The sequence below is a fragment of the Anastrepha obliqua genome, chromosome 2 (genome assembly GCF_027943255.1).
Source record: "Anastrepha obliqua isolate idAnaObli1 chromosome 2, idAnaObli1_1.0, whole genome shotgun sequence".
Taxonomy (NCBI): Eukaryota; Metazoa; Arthropoda; class Insecta; order Diptera; family Tephritidae; genus Anastrepha; species Anastrepha obliqua.
In genome coordinates this window covers 118,726,972-118,750,388 of record NC_072893.1, presented here as the reverse complement: position 1 = coordinate 118,750,388, position 23,417 = coordinate 118,726,972, and the positions used below count along the sequence as shown (strand labels likewise).

At 38.0% G+C, this 23,417-nt stretch overlaps 1 protein-coding gene across 1 annotated transcript in view; it reads right to left on the bottom strand.

Moving 5' to 3' along the window:
- LOC129238387 (visual system homeobox 1-like) overlaps nucleotides 1–18,252 on the bottom strand; it is a 63,788-nt gene extending 45,536 nt beyond the window's left edge. The window contains exon 1 of the mRNA XM_054873412.1: nucleotides 18,156–18,252. Coding sequence (XP_054729387.1) covers nucleotides 18,156–18,252 — 97 coding nt within the window. The remainder of the gene's footprint in view (nucleotides 1–18,155) is intronic.
- Nucleotides 18,253–23,417: the final 5,165 nt, after the last annotated feature.

The following is a 23,417-nucleotide window of genomic DNA, read 5'->3' as shown; positions in this document are numbered from 1 at the left end:
AACATCAAGACGCATAACACAAATATGAGAAGGAGCTCGGCCAAACCCCCACAAAGGCTGTAAGCGGTAATATCTTTGATATCATAGTTTCTCATTCCATAGATTTAGTTCACTTAAAAGCCTCTCTTCTGGGTCTTAGATAGTGTTTAATGGATTACGAGTAACCGCTCATATGAGGTGAAGTAAAAAGTTCAGACCGAAAGTGGCCGGTAGATGTATTTAGACAAACATATCTCTAGTTGTATAAGATCATACTACAGAGCGATTTAAAGGCAAGGGTATAGGACAATCGTTGTAAATGTCTATAAAACCAAGAAAAGGTGGAGTCGGTCCTATATGTGAGCACTTAATCCATTATGCATACAATGGAAATGAGCCATAAAACCGCGTGGAACCATTTTCAACAGGCTGGTCTCAAAGAGAAGCTCAGTGTTTGATTGCCACACGACGCAAATTAATATTTCGAACCGATTTAACACTTGCGATTTTTACTGAAACGTAACAAAGTCGGCCCGCTTTTGCAATGATTGGTTGTTGCAAAACGGGTTACTTATGTTGCAAAACGGGTTACGTACGAGAGCGACAACCGAAAAAAATTGTACTCCATTTGCGGTGAATAGCCAGAAACGCATGTCAAACCCGACTTCACGGCCAAGAATGTTTTGCTGTGTTTTGATAGCATTGGAAGAAAATCATCTACTACGCATCGGGTCAAACACTCAATTTGGATCTCTACTGCAAACAGCTGATCAGATTGAAGCAGGCAATCGATCAAATTGCCTTCGCACTTACAGCGACGGTCGTCTACTGCGTCGAGTGGTGTGGCCACTAAAACAATCCCCCCTCTCCTTCTGGGGAGTCTCCCTATCCGGGACTACTTTTACATTATTTCGGGAAAGTCCAGAACGGCATCCATAAAAAGGACCAATTGTATTCACCCACATCTGGGTCCACCAGCCAGCTTCATGCCATAGGCTCGTTTTCTTGTGTCTCTACGTCAAATAGTACATCATTGCGAGTGTATGACTCAAGTGTCTGTGGTTGATATCGTCGGTCCATCAATTTCGGTCAGCCTATACTGCATTGTTGCTAATGGGTGATGCTGCGCCCGGTGCTGCTACTATTGATTGCTGCCGTGCCTTGCGCTCCCAATTGATATGACGGAGACGCATTACGAGTTTTGCTGCGAAAGCGCGAACTGACTCGACTTCCTGGGGAGAGAGTGTTCAAGGCTATTGAATGCTCCAAAACTCTTTTTATTCTCTTTCGGAATAAATTGGCGGGTAGGCAGTGTGTTGTGCCCAATGAAGACAAGGCCAAGACACGCGCCTTGAATGACGCGCCGAAAGCTTCGACAGCTTGGATGAAAGGTTCTATCGCATGCGCCGAGTAAGTCAAATAGTTTTACTCATTTCTTAATTTTTACTCATTTTTTTAAGTTTCCAAAATTTCTAAATTTCTTTTGTCTGAATTTCAATACTCCAAAAATCTACTTTGTAACATCAAGTACAAATGTTTTTTTCTGGATTTTTTTTTTGTTAGCTTCCATGTATTTATTTCTACATGCATATGTATATATGTATGTATGTAAGTATGTATGTATGTATGAGTGTACTTCACCTGTCATGTATTGCACCAATTGCACTTATATTGCTTTCCTTAACAGCCGACTGACAATCAGCCACATTTACACAGTCCAATCGTCAGTCAGTCCGTCAATCACTCACTTGCACGCACACACAACCCATTCACACGTTTGTGTGTGTAAAGTGGCGACCCGAAAGGTTGACGTCAATTGGCAGCTTCAAGCGTCAACAGCCACAACAACAAATGGATGACACTCGCGTCAGCATTGTAGGCCCATTTGCTCTCTGGTGCCACTGCAACGCTTGCTTTTGGGTGGTCTACCGGAACAAAGCTGTCGACAATTATAGACACCCGCAAGTGTTAAGCATTTTTCGAGGTATTTTCTTGCGTCTTTGATGACTTTATATTCACACTGAAACCTATATACATACATACATCTACAATTAATGGTTCTTTATGAGCATTTTTGTGCCTGCACTCACAGCTGATCCTCGCCTTGCGAAATTTTCTCAACAGATGGCGAAAGTAATGGTAAATTTATTTATGTGAGCAGCTTTTTTCCAAGCTTTTAACGTGATTGTGAGCAGCTCAAAGCTCCGCTGCATTCTATTGTTGGAATGCTTTTTCAGAGGACTTTTTCCTTTTACTTCTTTACGTAATATTTAATCCTTTTCAAGCACTTCACACCGCTTATGTGACGCTCGTTGGACGATCGTTTTTTTGCTTTCTGCCACTCTTTTTTGCATAGGCAGCTTTGTTATTCTTCTTTCTCTGCTGCGAGTAGGTACCCTCATCAAGCATTGTTTAGCATTAATCAGTTTTTAATTAACTCGTCACTTACTCCACTTTTTGATGTTGTGCCCGTAGTCAGCAATTAGCAAATAACGCGTTATGCACGTCAAGTTGGAATGTGTAAAAAAATAAATAAAAAAAATATAAAACAAAAAACAGAAAACATAAAGAAGCACATAAAAATATAATAGAGTATCGAATTTCGCAAATAATTGAAGTAAACGGCAACGACCTAAATAATTCTTTAAATATAGAACAAGAGCAATGTTGGGATGCGTGGAGTGAAAAGGAGGTAGGGAAAAGGAGGTAACCGATAAATTTCGGAATGAAAACCATAAAATTTCTAAACGCTTACGATCAAGCAAACTGGCCAAACGAAGTAGTATTGCAGTGTAATCAGAGTGCGGTTTAAGAGACGCCTTACGGGAAGGTCACTCGAGGACAACAAGAATCAGTCGTAATGCAGAGAAAATATTTCCAAATTGCACTTCCTATGTTTTGCTTGACGAAGTCAACTTACCCAACGAGATCATACCGAAACGGTTTAGGGTATTTATGAAGTCGTCTGCTCTTACTCATCTTTACGAAAAGCCCAATAAAACCACCCAATGCAATCATACCTTCACGGTTCAGCAAATTTAAGAAGAGGGCAGATTACTCAACGCAATAAGTCGCACCCAATGAGCTCGAATCTAAATTAGCTTGTCGAAAAAGTTCAAAAGCTCTCTAAGTCAACTGATTTCAGTGCTGTTGTTTTTTGTTTTTTTTTTTTTATGTTGCCATATTTATGTTTAAGATGCCTACCAATCGCTATTTTATTGCCATTGCTTGACTTTTGCAGTCGTAATTTGTATTAGAAAAGTTGATCAATAATCGCTAATTAAACACCAGAGAGCTGGCAGAGGACTCGAGCATTGCTTGTGGATCCGTTCAGGACATTGCAGTTAATGATTTGGTCTTGCGCTGTGTTGCTACAAAGTTGATTGTTGGTCCCAAAGGACCTGAATTTCATGCAAATCAGGAACCGCTTTGATATCGCCAAACACATGATTTCCAAAGCTGAATTCGATCCAACATTCATCAAATGTATCATTACTGGAGATGAGACTGTGGTTTATTAGTACGAAATGCAATCCAGAAATCAGGCGAGTGAGTGAAGAGCTCCGAATGAACCAAAACCAAAAAAAAACCACTTCGTTTTCACTCAAAAAAGATAGCGACGCTCACGATTTTTATGTATTACAACGGTATTGTACACCACGAATTTTCGCCCGAACAACAGTTAATAAAGATTAAAAATGTAGGTGTTTTTCAGACCTTTACGTGAAGAAATCCGCCAAAAAAATAAAGTTTTCGTGAGAAAACAGCTCGTGGATTTTGCATCCTGATAACGCACCGTCACACATTGCCATCATTATCCATGAACTTTTGCCCATGTACAAATCGCATACCATCCAACAGCCATCGAATTCGCCTGAAAATGCTTCCTGCGTTTTTTTCTGTCTGATCGAGTGAGAAAACCGCTACGGTTAAGCGCACTTTCAACTTACAAACTGTGTATTCCAATTGTCACTTCAGCCAACATGAGATGGATTGATAACCTGGCATTTACCACTTAAAAAATTCCCAAATTTTGACGTCAGGCACTTAAAGGCGCTACTTAATGGGTCGAGGAAAAACATCTCCATGTCAATTGCTTTGAACACAAGCCATTGTCTCTTAAGTCAACATGCTCAAAGATTGGAGGTACCTCATTTTGACTATTACAGAAACTGAAAGAATGAGGAAGAGGTAGAGTCTGTCAGACATCTTCTCTGTTACTTTCCCGCGTGCTTCTTGAATGAACCCCTTGGAAACTTAGTGACTTATGTAAGGGTCAGCCAGATCAATGGGCTTGCACTTAAAACAAACTGGTTCAACGAGGAGTAACAGGTAAACTACTACTTTGGTATCACAATGGATCGGCAACAGTCTTAGGGAGTTGGCTTAAAGACCGATTGCCACTTCTACCCATCTAAGCGCACGAGTTTAAACGTAAGCCAAAATTATGTGGGCCATACAAAGTAAAAGAGAAAGGAGCTCATGGTCACTGTACCGTAGAAAGGACCGAGAATAACGCATACAGTGGCAGAATACATGAAGCCGTGGAAACCTTCATTCGAGGGAGGCGAATGAAACATCAGAATGGGCGAATGTAAGGTCGTTTTTTTGTTTGGGTTTAAGGTAGGGTTTAAAATGCCTTCGACTTAAATCGACTGTCGTCTACTGTGTCAAGTGGTGTGGCCACTAAAACAGTCCCTCCTCCTATTCTGGGAAGACACCCTTCATGCAACTACTTTCTGCATTACTTCGGGCGGACCCAGAACGGCATCAATTTTATTCACCCACGTCTGGGTCCACTGTATTTGTAGCCAGCTTTCATGCTGTAGGCTCGAGATCTTGTGTCTCTTAAGTCATCGCGGCTTCGCTTTGTTGCACTGCGTCGAGGTCTATTTTTTCCGTAGTACGTTCTCGATGTATCTCGTTCCCGCGTTCCAACTGTCCTCGCGTTAGAACATTTTGCGGATTATGATTCTCGACGCGATTTCGCCAATCTGCTTCCTCAGAGCATCTCTTTCTACGAGCCATCTGTCACAACTAAAAAACGTATGCTACGAGTCATCGCTCGGCGCTTCGCAGTGAATGCACTTGGGATCGCTAACCTCGTCCTTTCGGTATAGGTATCTGTATAAGTATCTAAGTATACGTGGTTCGAGAGAAACTGAGTTAAGAAGTAATTCTCTTCGTTGAAGTTCCTTTGGAGCCATTTGCCTATTGATTGAATGAGTTTCAGCGTCCATCTGCCACTCGGTTCACTGTCACAACGGCTTTGCCGCCGCAGTATGGTTTGGCATCTCCGTTCCGCGATGCTAGTGATGACGTGCTTCTTCTTGGAGCCCCACGCATCCATTCGTTCCCGGGCCATGAGGTCGACGGGTATCTGCAAAGTGATCACATTGATTGCAGCGAAAGGGATAATGCGGTAGGCTGAGGCGACACTGAGTGCCGCTGTTCGTTGCACAGCTTTCAGTGCTTTCCGCTTGGCTTTGCAGTTTAGCGCATCTATCCATACTTCGCAGCCTGACAGCAGAATTGGGTTCGTGAGCACCATGATTAGCCTTATTTTGCTCTGTGTTGACCCACCGATGTTTGCCATTCATGTGCTTAGCATTTCCGTGAGCTTTGCTGCTTTGGCGCATGCCGTATATGGGATTGAAGGAACGAATGAAGGACTACCAGAAGTGGTCTTAACTTTAAGACTATAGAGGAAATGAATTAACGAATTTCGTTAAAATGGGCAGCACTGACCGAACGAAAAGAGCTCTGAACCATACGTTAGGCAAACGATAGTTTTCGTTCAAATTTGAAGCGCGGGCACGATTAACTTTGCTTCTAATTAATAAATAATTGATTCGACTTTTATTAGCTCGGCGAAAAAATAGAATCCCACAAATTGTCCGTTGGAAATTTTTGCAAAATTCCACGGCTCATTGCAACTCGTTCGTAGAGTCAACTGAACCGAATAACAGCAAGAAAAGTATTTAAATTTTTTCACCCCTTTCATTAGCGCTGCATCAGCATTTTATGGCTTGCATTTGTTTCTTTTACATTTTTCTTTTTATTTCGTTTATTTTTTTCTTCAAACAAAACATTTAAAAGCTTCAAAACAAAGGCGTACACTCAGGATCAGCACAACCCGGTGCAGCCTTTCATTGCATTGCTCGTCGCATCGCACCACCACAGAATGGCGTGTATGTATTGCACTTACACACATATACACGCATTGAAGCATTGTAACCACGAAATTAGCGCGCTTGTCTGTCAAATTTAATTTCGCTTTGATATGTCACTGACTGATGGGTTTCAACTTTGTACGATTACTTGGCTTTAGACGGGTGTGTGTATGCATTATTGGTTGGTGTTGCATGCAACATATTTATAAGTAGCTTTAAGCACTACATAAAACATAAATGTCATACCGCGTCCATTGTGCCATACAAAGCATTCAAGGTGACGTTTTTTGTGCACGAGTCACACCACAGCTATTGTCGTTACTTCGGTGAAGTCCATTGAGTGGCTGCTACTGACTGCACCGATGCACAGATGCACAGTTAGGCGAACTGTAGTGACGAACCCCTTTTGTTTGTGCCGGCAGGCTAATAAATGCAGACTTGATGCTTAAGTCACTTAGCGACTCTCGGAAAGCGAGAGTTAAAAATGAGTGAAATTCAATAAAATAATAAAACAAAAATACTTTAACAAAAAATTAAACGCATGGAGCGTAGCAATTTCGGCATCCACTTCGCTGGCGCACATTTTCGTCTCATCATCAAAGATTATGGAACGGAGTACCTATTCCCACAAACACCTCTAAGATTTACTATTCGGATGGTATGAGTTGTTTGAGCTGTAAAAATCAGCAATTAGCTGAGTTCTTTTATTTCTGAAAAAAAAAAATCAAAGTATATAAAAATCGTCAAGAAAACCAATTTGATCCCATTTTAAAAGATTTTGAACTGCTGAATGTTGAGCATATCGATATGTGTAGACGCAAGCTTCCAGCTGCATCTAAAGTGTAAAATCAGAAAATAGCTGAGTTCCTTTATTTCGGGGGGAAAAAATCCCCAAAAAAACCAATCTGTTTCCATTTTAGTCGATTATGAACTTTTGAATGGAACATCGAGATGTGGTGGTACAAGACAGTTGGTTGCTTGCAGTTGCATCTACAGGGTGCTCCATAAAGAGATTTCGTTGAAAAATTCAAAAAAATTAACCAAAGTAAATTTTTCATTCATATGGTTGCCTCGACTGGCCTCGCAGTAACACATTCTGTTCACTCAGTTTTTCAAGACCTTCGTGAACGTTTCCGGTTCTATCTCATAAATGGCTTGGCATCATATTCATCTTGCGGACCTGATTCGTTAATAGATTATTCGCATAGCATCGGTCCTTTAAGGCACTCCACAAAAAAAAGTTTAAAGGCGTCAAACCGCAGCTCCGAGGTGACCAATTGACATCGTCGAGACGACTGATAGCACTATTACCGAACTTGCGGTGCAAAAGATCGATTGTGGCAGGAGCTTTGTAGCCCTCGTTCCGCGAGGATATGATACTGACTTTCTGCCACGACTTCCGCGGGAAAGAGCTGTCACTGTCACTGTTAAAATAAAATATTATAGGTGCGCAACTAAGTTCCAGCTGTTTGTCAATAGATGCCGCTAGCAGTGTGTGCTAGTCAATTCCAATATATAATATGTAGCCTAAACGTCATAAACCAAGCTTCTTCTTCTTCTTAATCGCTTACACGATTTTGGCCGAATTGGACACACCAAGTGAAGCCAAGTCCTTCTCCACCTGATCTTTCCAACGTAGAGGAGGCCTTCCTCTTCCTCTGCTACCACCAGCTGATACCGCATCGAATATTTTCAGAGCCGGAGCGTTTGTATCCATTCGGGCGACATGACCCAGCCAACGTAGCCGCTGGATCGTTGCGCTATGTCTATGTCGTCGTAAAGCTCATACAGCTCATCGTTCCATCGCCTGTGATATTCGCCGTTGTCAACGTGTAAAGGTCCAAAAATCTTTCGCAGAATCTTTCTCTCAAACACTCCAAGCGTCGCTTCATCGGATGTTGTCATCGTCCACGCTTCTGCGCCATACGTTAGGATAGGCATAGTGAGAGCCTTATAGAGTGTTAGTTTTGTTCGTCGAGAAAGGATTTTACTACTCAATTGCCTATTTAGTCCAAAGTAGTACTTGTTGGCAAGAGATATTCTACGTTCTACCAAGCTTAGACACATGGTAAACAAACTGTTTCGATACATTAGTGATTTTGTTTTGGTATCATATACTTTTGGTTTTATGAAAATGTCTGATTTTGTGCCGAATAATCGTCATTTGCGGGAAGTGTTGATTTTCCACTTTCATTCGAAGAAAACGGCGGCTGAAGCGCATCGAGAGCTACAAAAAGTTATGGAGATGCTGCTTTAAGTGAAACAACGTGCCGAGATTGGTTCCGTCGCTTCAAAGACGGTGATTTTAAAGTTGACCACCATCCGCGTGAAGGAAGGCCAACAACCTTCGAAGACGCTGAATTGGGGGCATTGCTCAATGAGGATCCGTGTCAAGCGCAAGAAGAGTTTGCTTCAGTATTAGGAGTTACCCGCCAATCCATTTCCAAACGGTTGCATGCTTTGGGAATGATTCAGTAACAGGGGGCTTGGGTTCCTTATGAGTTAAAACCAAGGGATGTTGAACGTCGTTTTCTCGTCTGTGATCAACTGCTCCAGCGGCAAAAAGGAATAATTTTCTTCATCGCATCATGACGAGTGATGAAAAATGGATTCATTACAACAATCCAAAGAAAAGAAAGTCATGGGGACTGCCCGGTCATGCTTCTACGTCGTCGCCTCGGCCGAATATTCACGACGCGAAGGTTATGCTATGTATTTGGTGGGACCAAGTTGGCGGTATTTATAATGAACTGTTAAAACCAAGCGAAACCATCACTAAGGATCGGTATAGACTTAAGTTGATGCGATTGAGCCGAGCACTGCGCGAAAAGCGGCCGCAATACGCGGAGAGACATGAAAAAGTGATTCTACAGCATGACAACGCTCGGCCTCACATTGCCAAACCCGTTAAAACCTACCTGGAAACACTTAAATGGGAAATCCTACCCCACCCGATTATCACCTGTTCCGATCGATGGCACTTGGTCTAAGTGACCAGCAGTTCCATTCATATGAAGACATCAAAAAATGGCTTGATTCGTGGATAGCTTCAAAAGATGAACAGTTTTACTGCGACGGTATACGAGATCTACCAGAAAGATGGGAAAAAGTAGTAGCCAGTGATGGGCAATACTTTCAATGATTCACTTGTAACCATTTTTTCAGAACAAAGTTGTATTTTCATAAAAAAAAACAGCGAGAGCTTAGCTGCACCTATATAAAGAGTTTTTCAAATTGGCGCAGGTCGATTTTGGCGCCCTGTGACAGCCATTTTTTGTTTTGGTGACATCTGTCAAATCTTTTTCTTATCATTCAGTTGTTTATGCCAAATCATCATGGCAAGTTACACGATTGAACACCACGTTCAAATGATAAAACTTTATTATCAAAATGAGTGTTCATTAACGCAACCATTTTTCGGTAGACGTGGTGGCCGGCCCTTCAAAGTCGACTCTTCAACGTTTGGTGGCGGGTCAGTAAACAATCAGCCAACACCCGTACGTTCAAGGAACGCAAGATCAGCCGAGAACATTGCCGCGGTCCGTGAAAGTGTACAGCAGAACCCGAGGCTGTCTATTCCTCGCCGTGCACAAGAACTTGGCCTTTCGCAGACTTCAACTTGGCGAATTTTGCGTCGGGACTTGGGCCTACACCCGTACAAGATCCAACTGACCCAGGAGCTCAAAGTTGATGACCATAGACAATGCCGTTTGTTCGCTGACTGGGCTTCGAATCGTTTGGGAGAGAACCCCAGTTTTGGGCAAAAAATCATCTTTAGTGACGAGGCGCATTTTTGGATGAATGGCTGTGTTAACAAACAAAATTGCCGTATATGCGACGACACCAATCCACACGAGGTTCACCAGGTGATAATGCATCCTCAAAAAGTTACCGTTTGGTGTGGGTTTTGGGCCGGCGTCATTGGTCCGTACTTTTTTGAAAACGACGTTGGTGAGGCGGTCACCGTCAACAGCGAGCGCTACACAACGATGATAACCAATTTCTTATGGCCCATATTGAACCATATGGACTTAGACGGCATGTGGTTCCAGCAGGACGGCGCTGCTTGCCACACAGCAAACGCCACGATTGACATTCTGCATGAACGATTTGAGGGTAAGGTTATCTCTCCCAGGGGTGATGTGAATTGACCACCAAGGTCATGCGATTTGACCCCGCTAGACTTTTTCCTGTGGGGTTTCTTGAAGTCTCAGGTCTATGCGAATAAACCACAATCGACCGATGCTCTAAAGGTAAACATAACACAGGCCATCGCTCAAATTCAGGCGGATCTATGCGGAAGAGTCATTGAAAATTGGACCACTCGGATCCGTTCCACCGTAAGAAGCCGAGGCGGGCATTTGAATGATGTCATATTCCACACTTAATGGCATATATGCGCCTTTCAAATAAAAAAATTATTTTGTGAATAACTCACACACAGCTTGTTTTATTCCATTTCAACATCTACCCGCCCTTATTGAAAAACCCTTTACAATATAAATGAACCACTATATGTATCACTCTGTATGTGCCTACATGATTCAGTTAGCCAACTTTATTTTAATTTGGCGATATGGCGATACGAGTCTTTATCATAGCGACACTTTAAAACTTTACCAAAAAATAAATGAAAATGAAAGAGCGTTTTGGACAATCACCAAAAATGATTGCAAGCAATAATTTCCATAAATCGGTCACAGGAAATCACCGTTGAATCAGCGAAGCAGCGGCGCGGAAAGGCGTGGTGCGCAATTTATTCACACACTGATTAAATAAATTAATAACGAAAGATAAACAATGAAAACGAATATGAGCAAATCAAATGATCATTACGTGAATTATAAAAGCGGAGCGTTGAAAAATATGAGAGCGCACAAAAAATTGAAAAATCTACAAATTAAACGGAAGTCAAAAACCAACAAAAAACAACAGAAAACTGGTAAAAATGAGTAAAGAGAAAAAGATGAGATGGATAAATGAAATGCAATAAAGAGAAGGAAATAAGAAGAAATCATAAAACAGCTGATTTGTTGCTGCTCGGATTGAAAACAGCAGCGAGTATACGAAGCTGAGCCATGCATCGAAGTGACATGGTAGAAGGGGTAGAAGGGGGTACAACACTTCAGCACATTTATCTTATGGAATGAGGTGACAAAGAAATTTTCAAAACACTTGGCGCATTAAAAATGAAAAAAATCAAAAAGCAAATAACCCAAACGGCAAATTAACGAACGTAGAAGAAACACTCGAATGACAAAAGCAAAATAACAACAACAACGAAAGAAAACAACAACAACAATTACAAGCATCCAGTTTTGGAAGAACGACGAAGAAGCGCCGAATAAAGTCAACTGGGAGCAACTGACGTCTGAAATTGAAATCAGATTAATCCATTCGTACGCTAATTACTTGCAACAACAGTTGAATGTTCGGCTAGGCCAGTTAACCGGCTGTTAAATAACAAAGCAGCAACACCACAACAATAACAACAACAACAAAGCGTTTACAATAACAAGCAGGTTGTTGACGATGACCGCTTATGATGGTGATTACGCTGCTGTCTGTCTGTCTGAATTGGATGGTGTTGAGTGGTGCGCGAGCGAGTACTGTTGACGCGCCTTGCCTTGCCTTGCCTTGCCTTGCCTTGATGTTGCACTGTACGATTGCTGTTATTGTTGTTTTGTCGAAGAGCAACATGAGTAAACATTTTATGCGCGATGCCTTCCTTCATCTGTTACCCACTGTTTTACCTCTCTATGAATCAGTCGCTTGGCTGACAAACTGACTGGCTCATTGCCATTGTCATTGTCGGCTGATTTTACGTAAGTAAATGTTGTTGTGCGTTTAATGAGAATTGCGGTTGGAATGAGGCAAGCAGGCGACTGGTGGAATACTCATTGAGATTTTGTAACTCTGCAGCTCTGCAACTCTTCCAACTCACTACTCTTCCCTACCAGCTCACTCGCTCGTCCATTAGTTAGCGCCTGATCGCCTACTAGCTTGCCGTTGAATTTTCGTTTGTGGGTCTAGGTGTAGGGTTGTCCTGTCGTCTTGAGCTGCTTAAACGCTCAGCTATGCAAAATAAGAAGCTTTTGCGGCGTGTTTATTTTACTGACTTTGTGGTTTTTGAGCTGCCCTTACTCTTTTGCGCTCTTGAAATATATACACTTTTTTTTTTGTGTCTAAAAAAATTACTACCTGAGTTACACTACTTCTTATTTCATTGGGTGAAAAAAAGTGAAAAACAAACTTAATTTTCAATTAAGCTAGCAAAACTCTGGCTTGACATTTTTTCGTTCCATTTTTGTTTATTTTTCTTGCTACGGCTGCATAATTAAGCCAAATAAGCAGTTATGGAAATATGAATACTAATTCAGATAAATTGAAGTGTGAGAAGGTAGTAAGAATAGCAATTATCAAAGTGGAGATGAAGCGAAAATAAAGGAAAATATTCAGATTTATGAGAAGGCCAGAGATACAGAATTAAATTTGAGATTTCAAGTGTTTTTTAATCGAATTTTTTGTTCTACAAAACTGAAGGCCAGGTCAAAAAAAAAAGAGGTTGTCTGTAAAGTCGGTTTACTGACGATAGCTTAACGTGATAACGTCATAAGAAAATACTGATTGAATGGTTGCATTTTCAAAAGAAAATTTTAATTTTATTTGTTTGATAGATATTTTGTATGGATATAGAGAATGAGTTAACATTAACATAACATAATATACTTTAACATAACATAACATAACATAACATAACATAGCATAACATAACATAACATAACATAACATAACATAACATAACATAACATAACATAACATAACATAACATAACATAACATAACATAACATAACATAACATAACATAACATAACATAACATAACATAACATAACATAACATAACATAACATAACATAACATAACATAACATAACATAACATAACATAACATAACATAACATAACATAACATAACATAACATAACATAACATAACATAACATAACATAACATAACATAACATAACATAACATAACATAACATAACATAACATAACATAACATAACATAACATAACATAACATAACATAACATAACATAACATAACATAACATAACATAACATAACATAACATAACATAACATAACATAACATAACATAACATAACATAACATAACATAACATAACATAACATAACATAACATAACATAACATAACATAACATAACATAACATAACATAACATAACATAACATAACATAACATAACATAACATAACATAACATAACATAACATAACATAACATAACATAACATAACATAACATAACATAACATAACATAACATAACATAACATAACATAACATAACATAACATAACATAACATAACATAACATAACATAACATAACATAACATAACATAACATAACATAACATAACATAACATAACATAACATAACATAACATAACATAACATAACATAACATAACATAACATAACATAACATAACATAACATAACATAACATAACATAACATAACATAACATAACATAACATAACATAACATAACATAACATAACATAACATAACATAACATAACATAACATAACATAACATAACATAACATAACATAACATAACATAACATAACATAACATAACATAACATAACATAACATAACATAACATAACATAACATAACATAACATAACATAACATAACATAACATAACATAACATAACATAACATAACATAACATAACATAACATAACATAACATAACATAACATAACATAACATTACATAACATAACAAATTACCCCGTATTAAAGCACTTATCAACAGCTTTCATTTGATACCCATATTGTACATACACAACCAAAGGTTACCCGGGTCCACGTTTTGACCTATATCTCGAGACCCCAGTCACGGAGCGGCATGAAAAATACTCTGTACTAAAGCATTCACCAACAGCTTTCATTTGATACCCATATTGTACATACACGTCCGAAGGTTACTCGGGTCCACGTTTTCACCTATATCTTGAGACCCTATCTACCAATAGGTATTCAAACTATACGGAAATCATCTTCAATACCTACTTAACAATGTATGTAAGTTTGGTTTAATTCGGTTCAAAGACACGGCGGGTCCACGTTTTGGCATATATTTCGAGACCCTGGTCATCAATAGGTATGAAAACTACCCCGTATTAAAGCACTTATCAACAGCTTTCATTTGATACCCATATTGTACATACACAACCAAAGGTTACCCGGGTCCACGTTTTGACCTATATCTCGAGACCCCAGTCACGAAGCGGCATGAAAAATACTCTGTACTAAAGCATTCACCAACAGCTTCAATTTGATATCCATATTGTACAAACACATTCTAGGGTCCACGTTTTGGTCTCTATCTCGAGACCCTAGTCACGGAGCAGCATGAAACATACTCTGGACTAAAGCATTCACCAACAGCTTCCATTTGATACCCATATCGTACATACACATCCGAAGGTTACCCGGGTCCACGTTTTGACCTATATCTCGAGCCCTATTTCCAAAATAAAATATAATCCATGTTACTCGTGGATGATGTAGCTTTCGAATGGTGGAAGAATTTTTAAAATCGGTCCAGTAGTTTTGAGCCTATTCATTACAAACAAACAAAGTTTTCCTCTTTATAATATTAATTAGTATAGACAACATATCTTATAAGGTATATGGTAAATATTAAATACCATACATTTTTTCCTTCATATATAATAAAAAAATTAATAATTATAACATTAAAACAACAGGTATTATTAACAAACTTGGTTTTACTTTAAATTCTTCAAGTGAATCAAATTAATAATAATCAATAAGAAGGCATATGCAAATACAAATACGTGAATTTATATATGTACATTTGCGCATATACATACATACATATATACGCTCACTTAAGTAGGAGAGAGCAAGATATCGAACGTTGCCGTTCGTTTGCTTTGTTTGCTTTGTCGTTCGTTCCGCCCTTTCGCTTGCAGTTCATTCAATGCAATGAGCAAGGTAACGGCAATGAGCAAGGTAACACTAATATGAGCAAGGTAACACTAATGAGCAAGGTAACACTAATATGAGCAAGGTAACGGCAATGAGCAAGGTAACACTAATATGAGCAAGGTAACTACATATGAACAGTAATGAGCAAGGTAACACTAATATGAGCAAGGTAACGGCAATGAGCAAGGTAACTACATATGAACAGTAATGAGCAAGGTAACGACACATTTTTTCGTGCGTGCAGCCTGTTAAATCGAATTATAAGACGTTATCACGTCAAAAGATTCTGTGACTATCTTTCTGGACTATCTTCTTTGACGAGCTGAAATCGATTCACCATTTCCGCTATTGACGTGCGGAACTACAGTCAAATCGTTACGTTCAAATATTTGGAGTCACGTTTTTTAGTATCCGGCAGAGATAAGAGAGATAGGGCGATAGAAGTATGGGAGTTCACATGGATGGTATCTTGATTAATAAAGAGATAGGGAGATAGAATTTTGAATTGGTCGAGACAAGGAGCACCAAGAGATAGGGAGATAGAAGTATTATAGATAGTAACAGGAGTAAACCTTGATTTATAAAGCACGGAACCCGATTAAAAGTTCATGCCGAATCATGGTGCCGACCTCACAACGAACAAGCTGAGCTAAGCTGCCCTGAGCGCTGCTGGTTTAATCTTACAAAGCCACAGTGAGCATTTACAATAGACAATTACGTTCAACTGGGACTTCCATATTGACCTCAGATTTTCCCACAATCGCCCTTCCAATCTAATCCAGGGTTTTCTATCGGCTTGGTCAAGGATTTCAAATACTCTGCACGTATATGAGTGGCTCAGTGCCATCCTTGCCTAAGCCTCAATTTAGTCATTTCCTAATAATTAGTGACAAAGTTAATAGGTAATTAAAAATTAAACAGCCTTTTTAGGAAGGTTTGAAACATTTAATTAAACTGAAAATACATTCCTTGAATACTACAAGTTAACTTAAGAAAATAAATATTTTATTGTCTCATCATGACTTTGGTACAAACGTATAGGCACTTTTGGCGCTTACTAAGCAAATAGGACGTGATGCTTAGGCATCCTTGAAGTGATGAGAAAAATTGCTATTCGTCATTTTCTTCAATTTCTGATTCTTCATTTTGCTCAACAACCCCTATATTAAGTGATTGGTAAACGTCGTGGTGCACTGGAGGCACAAATTTCAAAAGATGTATCAAATTCTTTTTCTTCTCTTTAGTTATAGCGCATCCATTTGGAAACAGGGCCGCTAATTGAGATGGAAAATAAAGCGAAAGGCGACCCCTACCAGATTTGTTTGTCAGGTCTAGTGTACTGAAAAGTAGATCATTTTCAACATAATTGTACTTATAAAACATTTTCTTTGGCTCTCCTTTTCGCAACTGAATCCATTTAATTTTAAGCCATTCGACCTTCCCTTTTTTAGTTGAAACCTTCCTATGTGTAATAGATTCTTCCAAAGTGTTTGTACTAAAAAACAAATCTTTCGTCATCTGATGAACATTGAATTTAGGACTTTTTTTCTTAGTGGAATTAATTACATTTAACAAATCATCGGGATGGAAAATATGGGGATGGTGCTTTTTCTTCTAGTATTCCAAAATTTTCGTCGCATGTTGAAAAACTGTGCCCCGATATAAAAAATTTCATGTCACTTTTTTCAATTTTCGAATGTTGTAGAACATAAGAAAGAACCAAAACCACTTTAATATTTCGGTTTTGGCTCCCGCAACTGTCACTATAAAGAGTGATTTCTTCTGTAGTTGACGGCAAGCAGTTTTTTATGTGGTACAAAAGACAAGATGCGATTTCTTGTGCGCCTCTTGATGCAATATGTTCATTCCAAACGTGCATGCGTCCAACATTATTTACTTCATCATGTATGCATAGGTTATACACCCAGAGTTGACGTTTGTAGTATACAACTCCGGTAGTCAAAACTGGAGTAGGTAATGTCTTTTGTAGGTCGAACACGATTACTTGCTTTGTATTATTGATAGATCTGGCTGCAACGGCATCTCGTTTTTTCATATCCCGGATGACATCTACTTGTCGTAAATGAATGTCATGTTGCACTTTGGAAGTCTGCTTTTCAGCTTCTGTCTGCAAAGTATTTATTTTTAGCTTGAATTCGTCGCATGTTTGACAAGTGTCTTTCTGCGGTTGGTGAAAATGCAGGTTAAATTTTGTATTAAAAATGTGTGGGAAAATAAGTAAGGAAACTGTATGGTGCTTATTGTCAATGGACCAATTTTTATACATATCATACATCATTTTCATGTTTAGGTCTGGATTTAAATATTTTCTGTTACTATCTCGCCTGCAATAATGACTATCGTACGATGGAAATTGTTGTATAAAATCGCGAACCCTTTGTTCATCTGCCAAGCTAGTTTTATTATGTGGATTATGTTTCCTCTTAAGTCACCTCTCGGCCTACCAGATTGCTGCTTTCTCTTTAATGCATTTGTAATGGTTCCGTCGCATACAGCCAGTGTCCCTTTAAAGAATTTTTTGCAAACAATTTTGTCTTCCCCTTGTTCATCTCAAAGCCTGTAGATTCTTGTTTTAACCCTACGACTGTTTTCATTTTTGGTATATTTTCTTTTAATATCTGTAACCTCAATTTGACCTGCAAGGAAAGAGTGTTTCATGGGCCCATCCATACTGTAAAATCCTTTAAAAATATCTCTTCTTCGGTCTTCAGAAATCTGTTGAGAACAGTGAAGTACACATCCACATTCTGATAAGTCACACCGTTTTTGTGGAATGAGTCGTCCTTTTGTAGATAGATATTCTTCACCACGTGCACGCTTTAGTTTTCTAATATATTGTGTATGTTTGTGAGGCTGCCTGACTCTCTTTCGCCCTTTATTATCCTCCACGAGCTGCTCGTCATTCTCTCCCGTGGATAATAAGAATAAATGAAACTATAATACCTGAGACCTCATCTGAAGGTAAGTAGTCTTTGTCTTTATCACTATCGTCACCTGAAAAGTCGGATAACGAAAACAGCATGTCGCTCCCGGCCGCCATGTTTTGATGGCTAGGCAGAAATGGCCCAAATAACTTTTGACATATTGAGATTGCCAAAACTGCCCATAGATGTCAGCCTTGTCTCGTTCAAAAATTAGGGATGTGCAACTTTAGCACGGATAGTTTGGAGTATTTCTAAGTAGTGTCGCATAATAACTCCAAATATGAAATTTCGAGGGTTAGGCAAGGGTGGCACTGAGCCACTCATATATTCTCGCACAAGACAATCACTCTGAGAACTTCAGTTGTTTCGTTAAGTTTTCATTTGAATTTGGATTCAGTTTTTCAAGAAAACTTAGAAATTTCTATTGTTTTTTTCTTTACCGAAGCTGTACAGTAATACGAGTAGAAAGCTGAATTAAGTTTAAGTAAATTTATTTTCTCTTGTTCTGTTTCAGCTCCACCTGATTTGTGTCTTTATCTTAACGTATTAGATGCTAGAGAGCTCCAAAGTCACTGTCTAAGCGAGTCCTTTTCCAAAGCCTCACATGCAATCCTAATAAAGACGCGGTAGTAAAAAAATATCGTTATTTCGTGCTATCTATCTCACGAGGCAAACGCTAAGCTAAGTTGTCCTGAATGCTGCTGGTTTAATTTTACAAAACCACCTCTAAGTAATCTCCTTAAGATCTTTAGAGATCTCTTCATAGCCTACCTCTTAAAAACCGGTCCAGGCTTACCTTTACATTGTAAAATTTTTTTTAAAGATTTACCTTCTAGACATCTTGCAGCATTTATGCGGTATACTAAGACTTTCAAGAGTTTAATATTACAGATAAACATCCCTCATCTGTCATTTCCGTAATTTTTTCACTTATCTTCTTCCCCCTTACCATGACGGTCCGCAAATATCTTCCCCTGCATTTCTCGATCCGTTACTAAGCGCCACCAGTTTTTGATGTTCATCTCTTTGAGATAGTCGATAACTGCATCTACCCACCTTTCCTTTGTCTGCCTTCAGTTCGCTTCCCATGCAGTTGTTTGTTGAAGGCTCATTTTGGTGCCCTTTGTTCTGGCATTCTTTCGATGTGTGCAAGTCAGCGTATTCGTTGGACTTCTATATATGTATAAATATTTTATGGTGTATTGCCCTTGTTGAATGAGGTGTTCAAAATCAGATATTTATCTAATAGGACATGTGCCATCTTCCAGCTTGTTTGGGCCATATATTTTTCGTAGTATTTTCCTTTCGAGTATTGCCGTCATATTTTCATCGTCCATTCATCATCATTCATCTTCATCGTCCATACTTGCCAACCGTATGTCTTGATGGGGCGTAAGAGAGCGTGAAACGTACTTAGTTTTCAATTTCTTGACAGGAATTTGGACTTGAATAGCTCTATATGCGCGAATGATACTTAATTTGCTGCTTGTAATCTGTCAGCTGGAGCAGGACTTGGCTTCACTTGGTGGGCCCAACTGGCGACGGTTAGCACCAGAAAGAAACGACTGCCACACTTTGTTAAACTTGGCCAAAATCGCGTAAGCGGTTAACGCGCCAATTAAGAAGAAGAAGAGTATTACTTAAATTTAAAAAATTCTTAAGAAAAATAATCTGAAAATATATAAAGCCGCTTAAATATGAACACTAAATGAAAATACGCATTCCAAAAAGTAAAAATTGCTGTATTATTGTGCAAAATATTATATGAAATTCTAAAAAACTAATGAATAAAAGACATTTTAAAAGAATCTAATAATCACTAAAAAATATTAAAAAAAATTTAATTTGAAATATTCAATTTGAAAACTTATTTCACAAATTTAGGAAAAATGTTTTTTATTATAAAACAATGCTTTACGCGGAGTGAAAAAAAAGTAAAAGAAAAATAAATACAGTGTTGGCCACAGCTAAAGCACCCCCCTAATGGCATTTCAAATAATGCTAAATCTCTCAATCAAACATCTTGAAATATGGCATATACATATGTCATGTGTTTCCTTGTTACTTTAAGTATTTACAAAATATAATACCAAATATACAGCGTTTTGGTTATACTGAAAAAAAAATTGAAATGTTCATATTATTTAAAAACTGAATGGTCAAAACTAAAGCACCCCACATTTTTTTTCTTAACTACGGCTTTGTTTTGTTGTTTTTAAGTTAATTTCTCTTCCTAACGGTATTTAAAGCTGATTCAAAGTTCGTTAGAATAATTTGTGCAAAACACGTGCGGATTTAGTAGGACAAAACATTTCATACGGGAAATCAGCAAATATGGCCAGAAATGCGTATTCAAATGAATTTAAAAATAAAATAATAAATGATTGGCAAAGTGGTTTATCGCGACACAAAATTCGTGAGAAATATTCAATAAATAGAAGTATAATATCGCGACTTATAAAAAAAATTGAACAAACGGGTTCTATTTCTGCAATCCATAGTGGAGGAAGGCCACGAAAAACTACACGACAAGACGACTCCACCATTAAAAGAAAAATTCAGAGTGATACAAATAAAAATTGGTCTGGGGTTGTTTCTCTGGCCAGGGTATCGGGCCTATTCATCGAATAGAGGGAATTATGGACCGTTTCATGTACACAAACTTAAAGATGTAATGCTACCACACGCTGAGGAGGAAATGCCACTCAGATGGAGGTTCCAGCAGGATAATGATCCGAAGCATACCTCTGGCACTGTAAAACGTGGTTACAGCAAAATGCTATAGAGGTATTAGACTGGCCAGCTTAATCTCCCGATCTCAATCCCATTGAGAATTTGTGGGAGATTGTAAATTCGAAAATTAATAGGGAAAATTGCAGCACAAAGGAAGCCCTGCTTGAAGCGGTTAAAGAAGCCTGGTACAACATTTCTCCGGAAATTATTAGTAACCTAATATCTTCTATGCCAAAAAAATGTTCTGAAGTTATCAAAAATAATGGGTTTAGTACAAAATACTGAATAATAAAAACAATTATTTTCGCTTTTAATGGGGGGTGCTTTAGTTTTGTCCAGACAAGTTTTGAATAATATTAATATTTTTTAATTTAAGTTTTAATATAAGAAATGTTGAAAATTTTTTGTTATGTTTATTAATCACCAAGATAATAAGAAGAAACAAGGTGTAAAAGTAAGTAATATTCCATCTTGTTTTATTGAGTTATTTGACACTATTTGAAATGCCATTAGGGGGGTGCTTTAGTTTTGGCCAATACTGTATACCGTTAAAAAACTGAAAAGTACAAATTTTAACAGCAAACATTGATTTACAGCTCTAAAGAAAATAATCTCAAGAAAAGGCATCGAAGTCGGTTTTGAGACTGTAGGTCCCTCCATTTGTAGAACAACATTAAGACGCATGCCACAAACACGATGAGAAGCTCGGCCAAACACCCAAAAGAGCTGTACGCGCCAATTATATACAGTGGCTCACAGCTTATTTCAGGCAAGCTCTTGCTTATGTTGTGGCGGCGGCTAGTCGCTTGGTTAACGGTATTTTGAATTTCTAGTTTCTCTAACTAGCGCACAATTATTGTTCTATGCAATTTTTAGTATGTTTGTGATCGCCAAGTGGACAATATAAAAAGATATAAAAAATGGGCCGATGTACTACGATTGAACAGCGAGACCTGGTCACCAAGCATTTGCAAAGTGGAAAGTCGCAGCGAAAAATTGCGGAAATAGTTTGTTTGAGTAGTGCTATAGTACAAAGTACCATTGAACGCTTCGTTCATGAAAATCGGGTGCAAAATAAAGGCCGATGTGCTTCAAATAAAGTTTATGACGAACGTGATGAGCGTTTAATTATTCGAAAAATAAAAGAAAACCCAATGCTATCGGCACCAAAACTGCTAAACGGAATTCAGCAGGGAGTGGGCAAATCATGTTGCGTCGAAACAGTGCGACGGGTACTACGTGAAAATGACTTTAATGGTCGAGTAGCACGAAAAAAGTCATTCATAAATAATAAAAATTAATTGAGCCGAGATGCCTTCGCCAGAGAGCTTGAAATTAAAAATTTTGATTTCTGGAAACCGGTAAAATTTTCTGAAGAGTCTAAATTCAACCTATTCGGCTCAGATGAAATGTCTCACGTCTGGCGGAAACCTAATACAGAGCTTCACAAAAGCAACATAAAACCGACTGTGAAACATGGTGGTGGCAGTGTAATGGTATGGGCATGTATGTCAGCAGCCGGAGTAGGAAATTTAGTGTTCGTCGAGGGTATTATGGTCAAAACAATGTACTTCAATATTATAAAAGATAATCTACTCCAAGGTGCTGCGAAACTTGGAATACCTCAAGATTCAGTATACCTATAGATCAGTTAAAAACCGTAATTTTGGAGGAGTGGAAAAAAAACGGACCGGAAGTAACGAAAAAGCTGGTGGAGTCAATGCCAGAAAGGTTAAAAGCTGTTTATAAAGCCAAAGGATACCACACAAACAACTGAATCATTTTTAAATTTAACTTAATTTTAAGAAAAAATTTAAGAAAAAATTAATATTGCATGCTGTTCTGTGGTTTTGTTTTTTATATTTTTTATTTAAAGCTTAAAAAAATATATGAAGTACCTGTTTTATACTGCAATTGCGTATAAATTATTTGATATTTAAATTTTTTCAAAAAAGTTTTAGCTTTCAAAATACAGCATTTGAAGTTGTAGTAGTTCGTCTGCATGAAATAAGCCACTGTATATACATATGTACATATAAAGGCATCGAAATGTATATATAAAAATTGCTAAAAAGTAGGAAAAATGAAATATTACGAGTATTTGAAAAAGAAAGCCAAAACTATTCAAAAAAATTTATTTTTAATATACGTGAAACAAGTATTTACAAGTTGAAAAAAGTTTTAAAAATAATAAATGAAAAACCGCATCCCAAGAAGCAAAAATTACAGTATTTCGGAAAAATGGCTATGTTTAAAAACAAAAAAAATTATAATATATAATAAAATGTATTTTTGGTTTAGTTTAAAGAATTGAATAAACCATTCCGAATATTTCAAAAAACGATATCTTTACTTTGATAAACTAAAATATAATCCGAAAAATAAAAAAATAAGGAAAAAGTCAAATTTATTTTGTTTTCAGGATTAAAATCGTCTAAAAACTTCAATTCTAACAGAAAATGCTCCAAAAAAAATATTTTAAGAAAGAGTATCGAAAAATATAGCTAAAATCCGCAAAAAATTAAAAACAATTAAATACGAGGGGTGC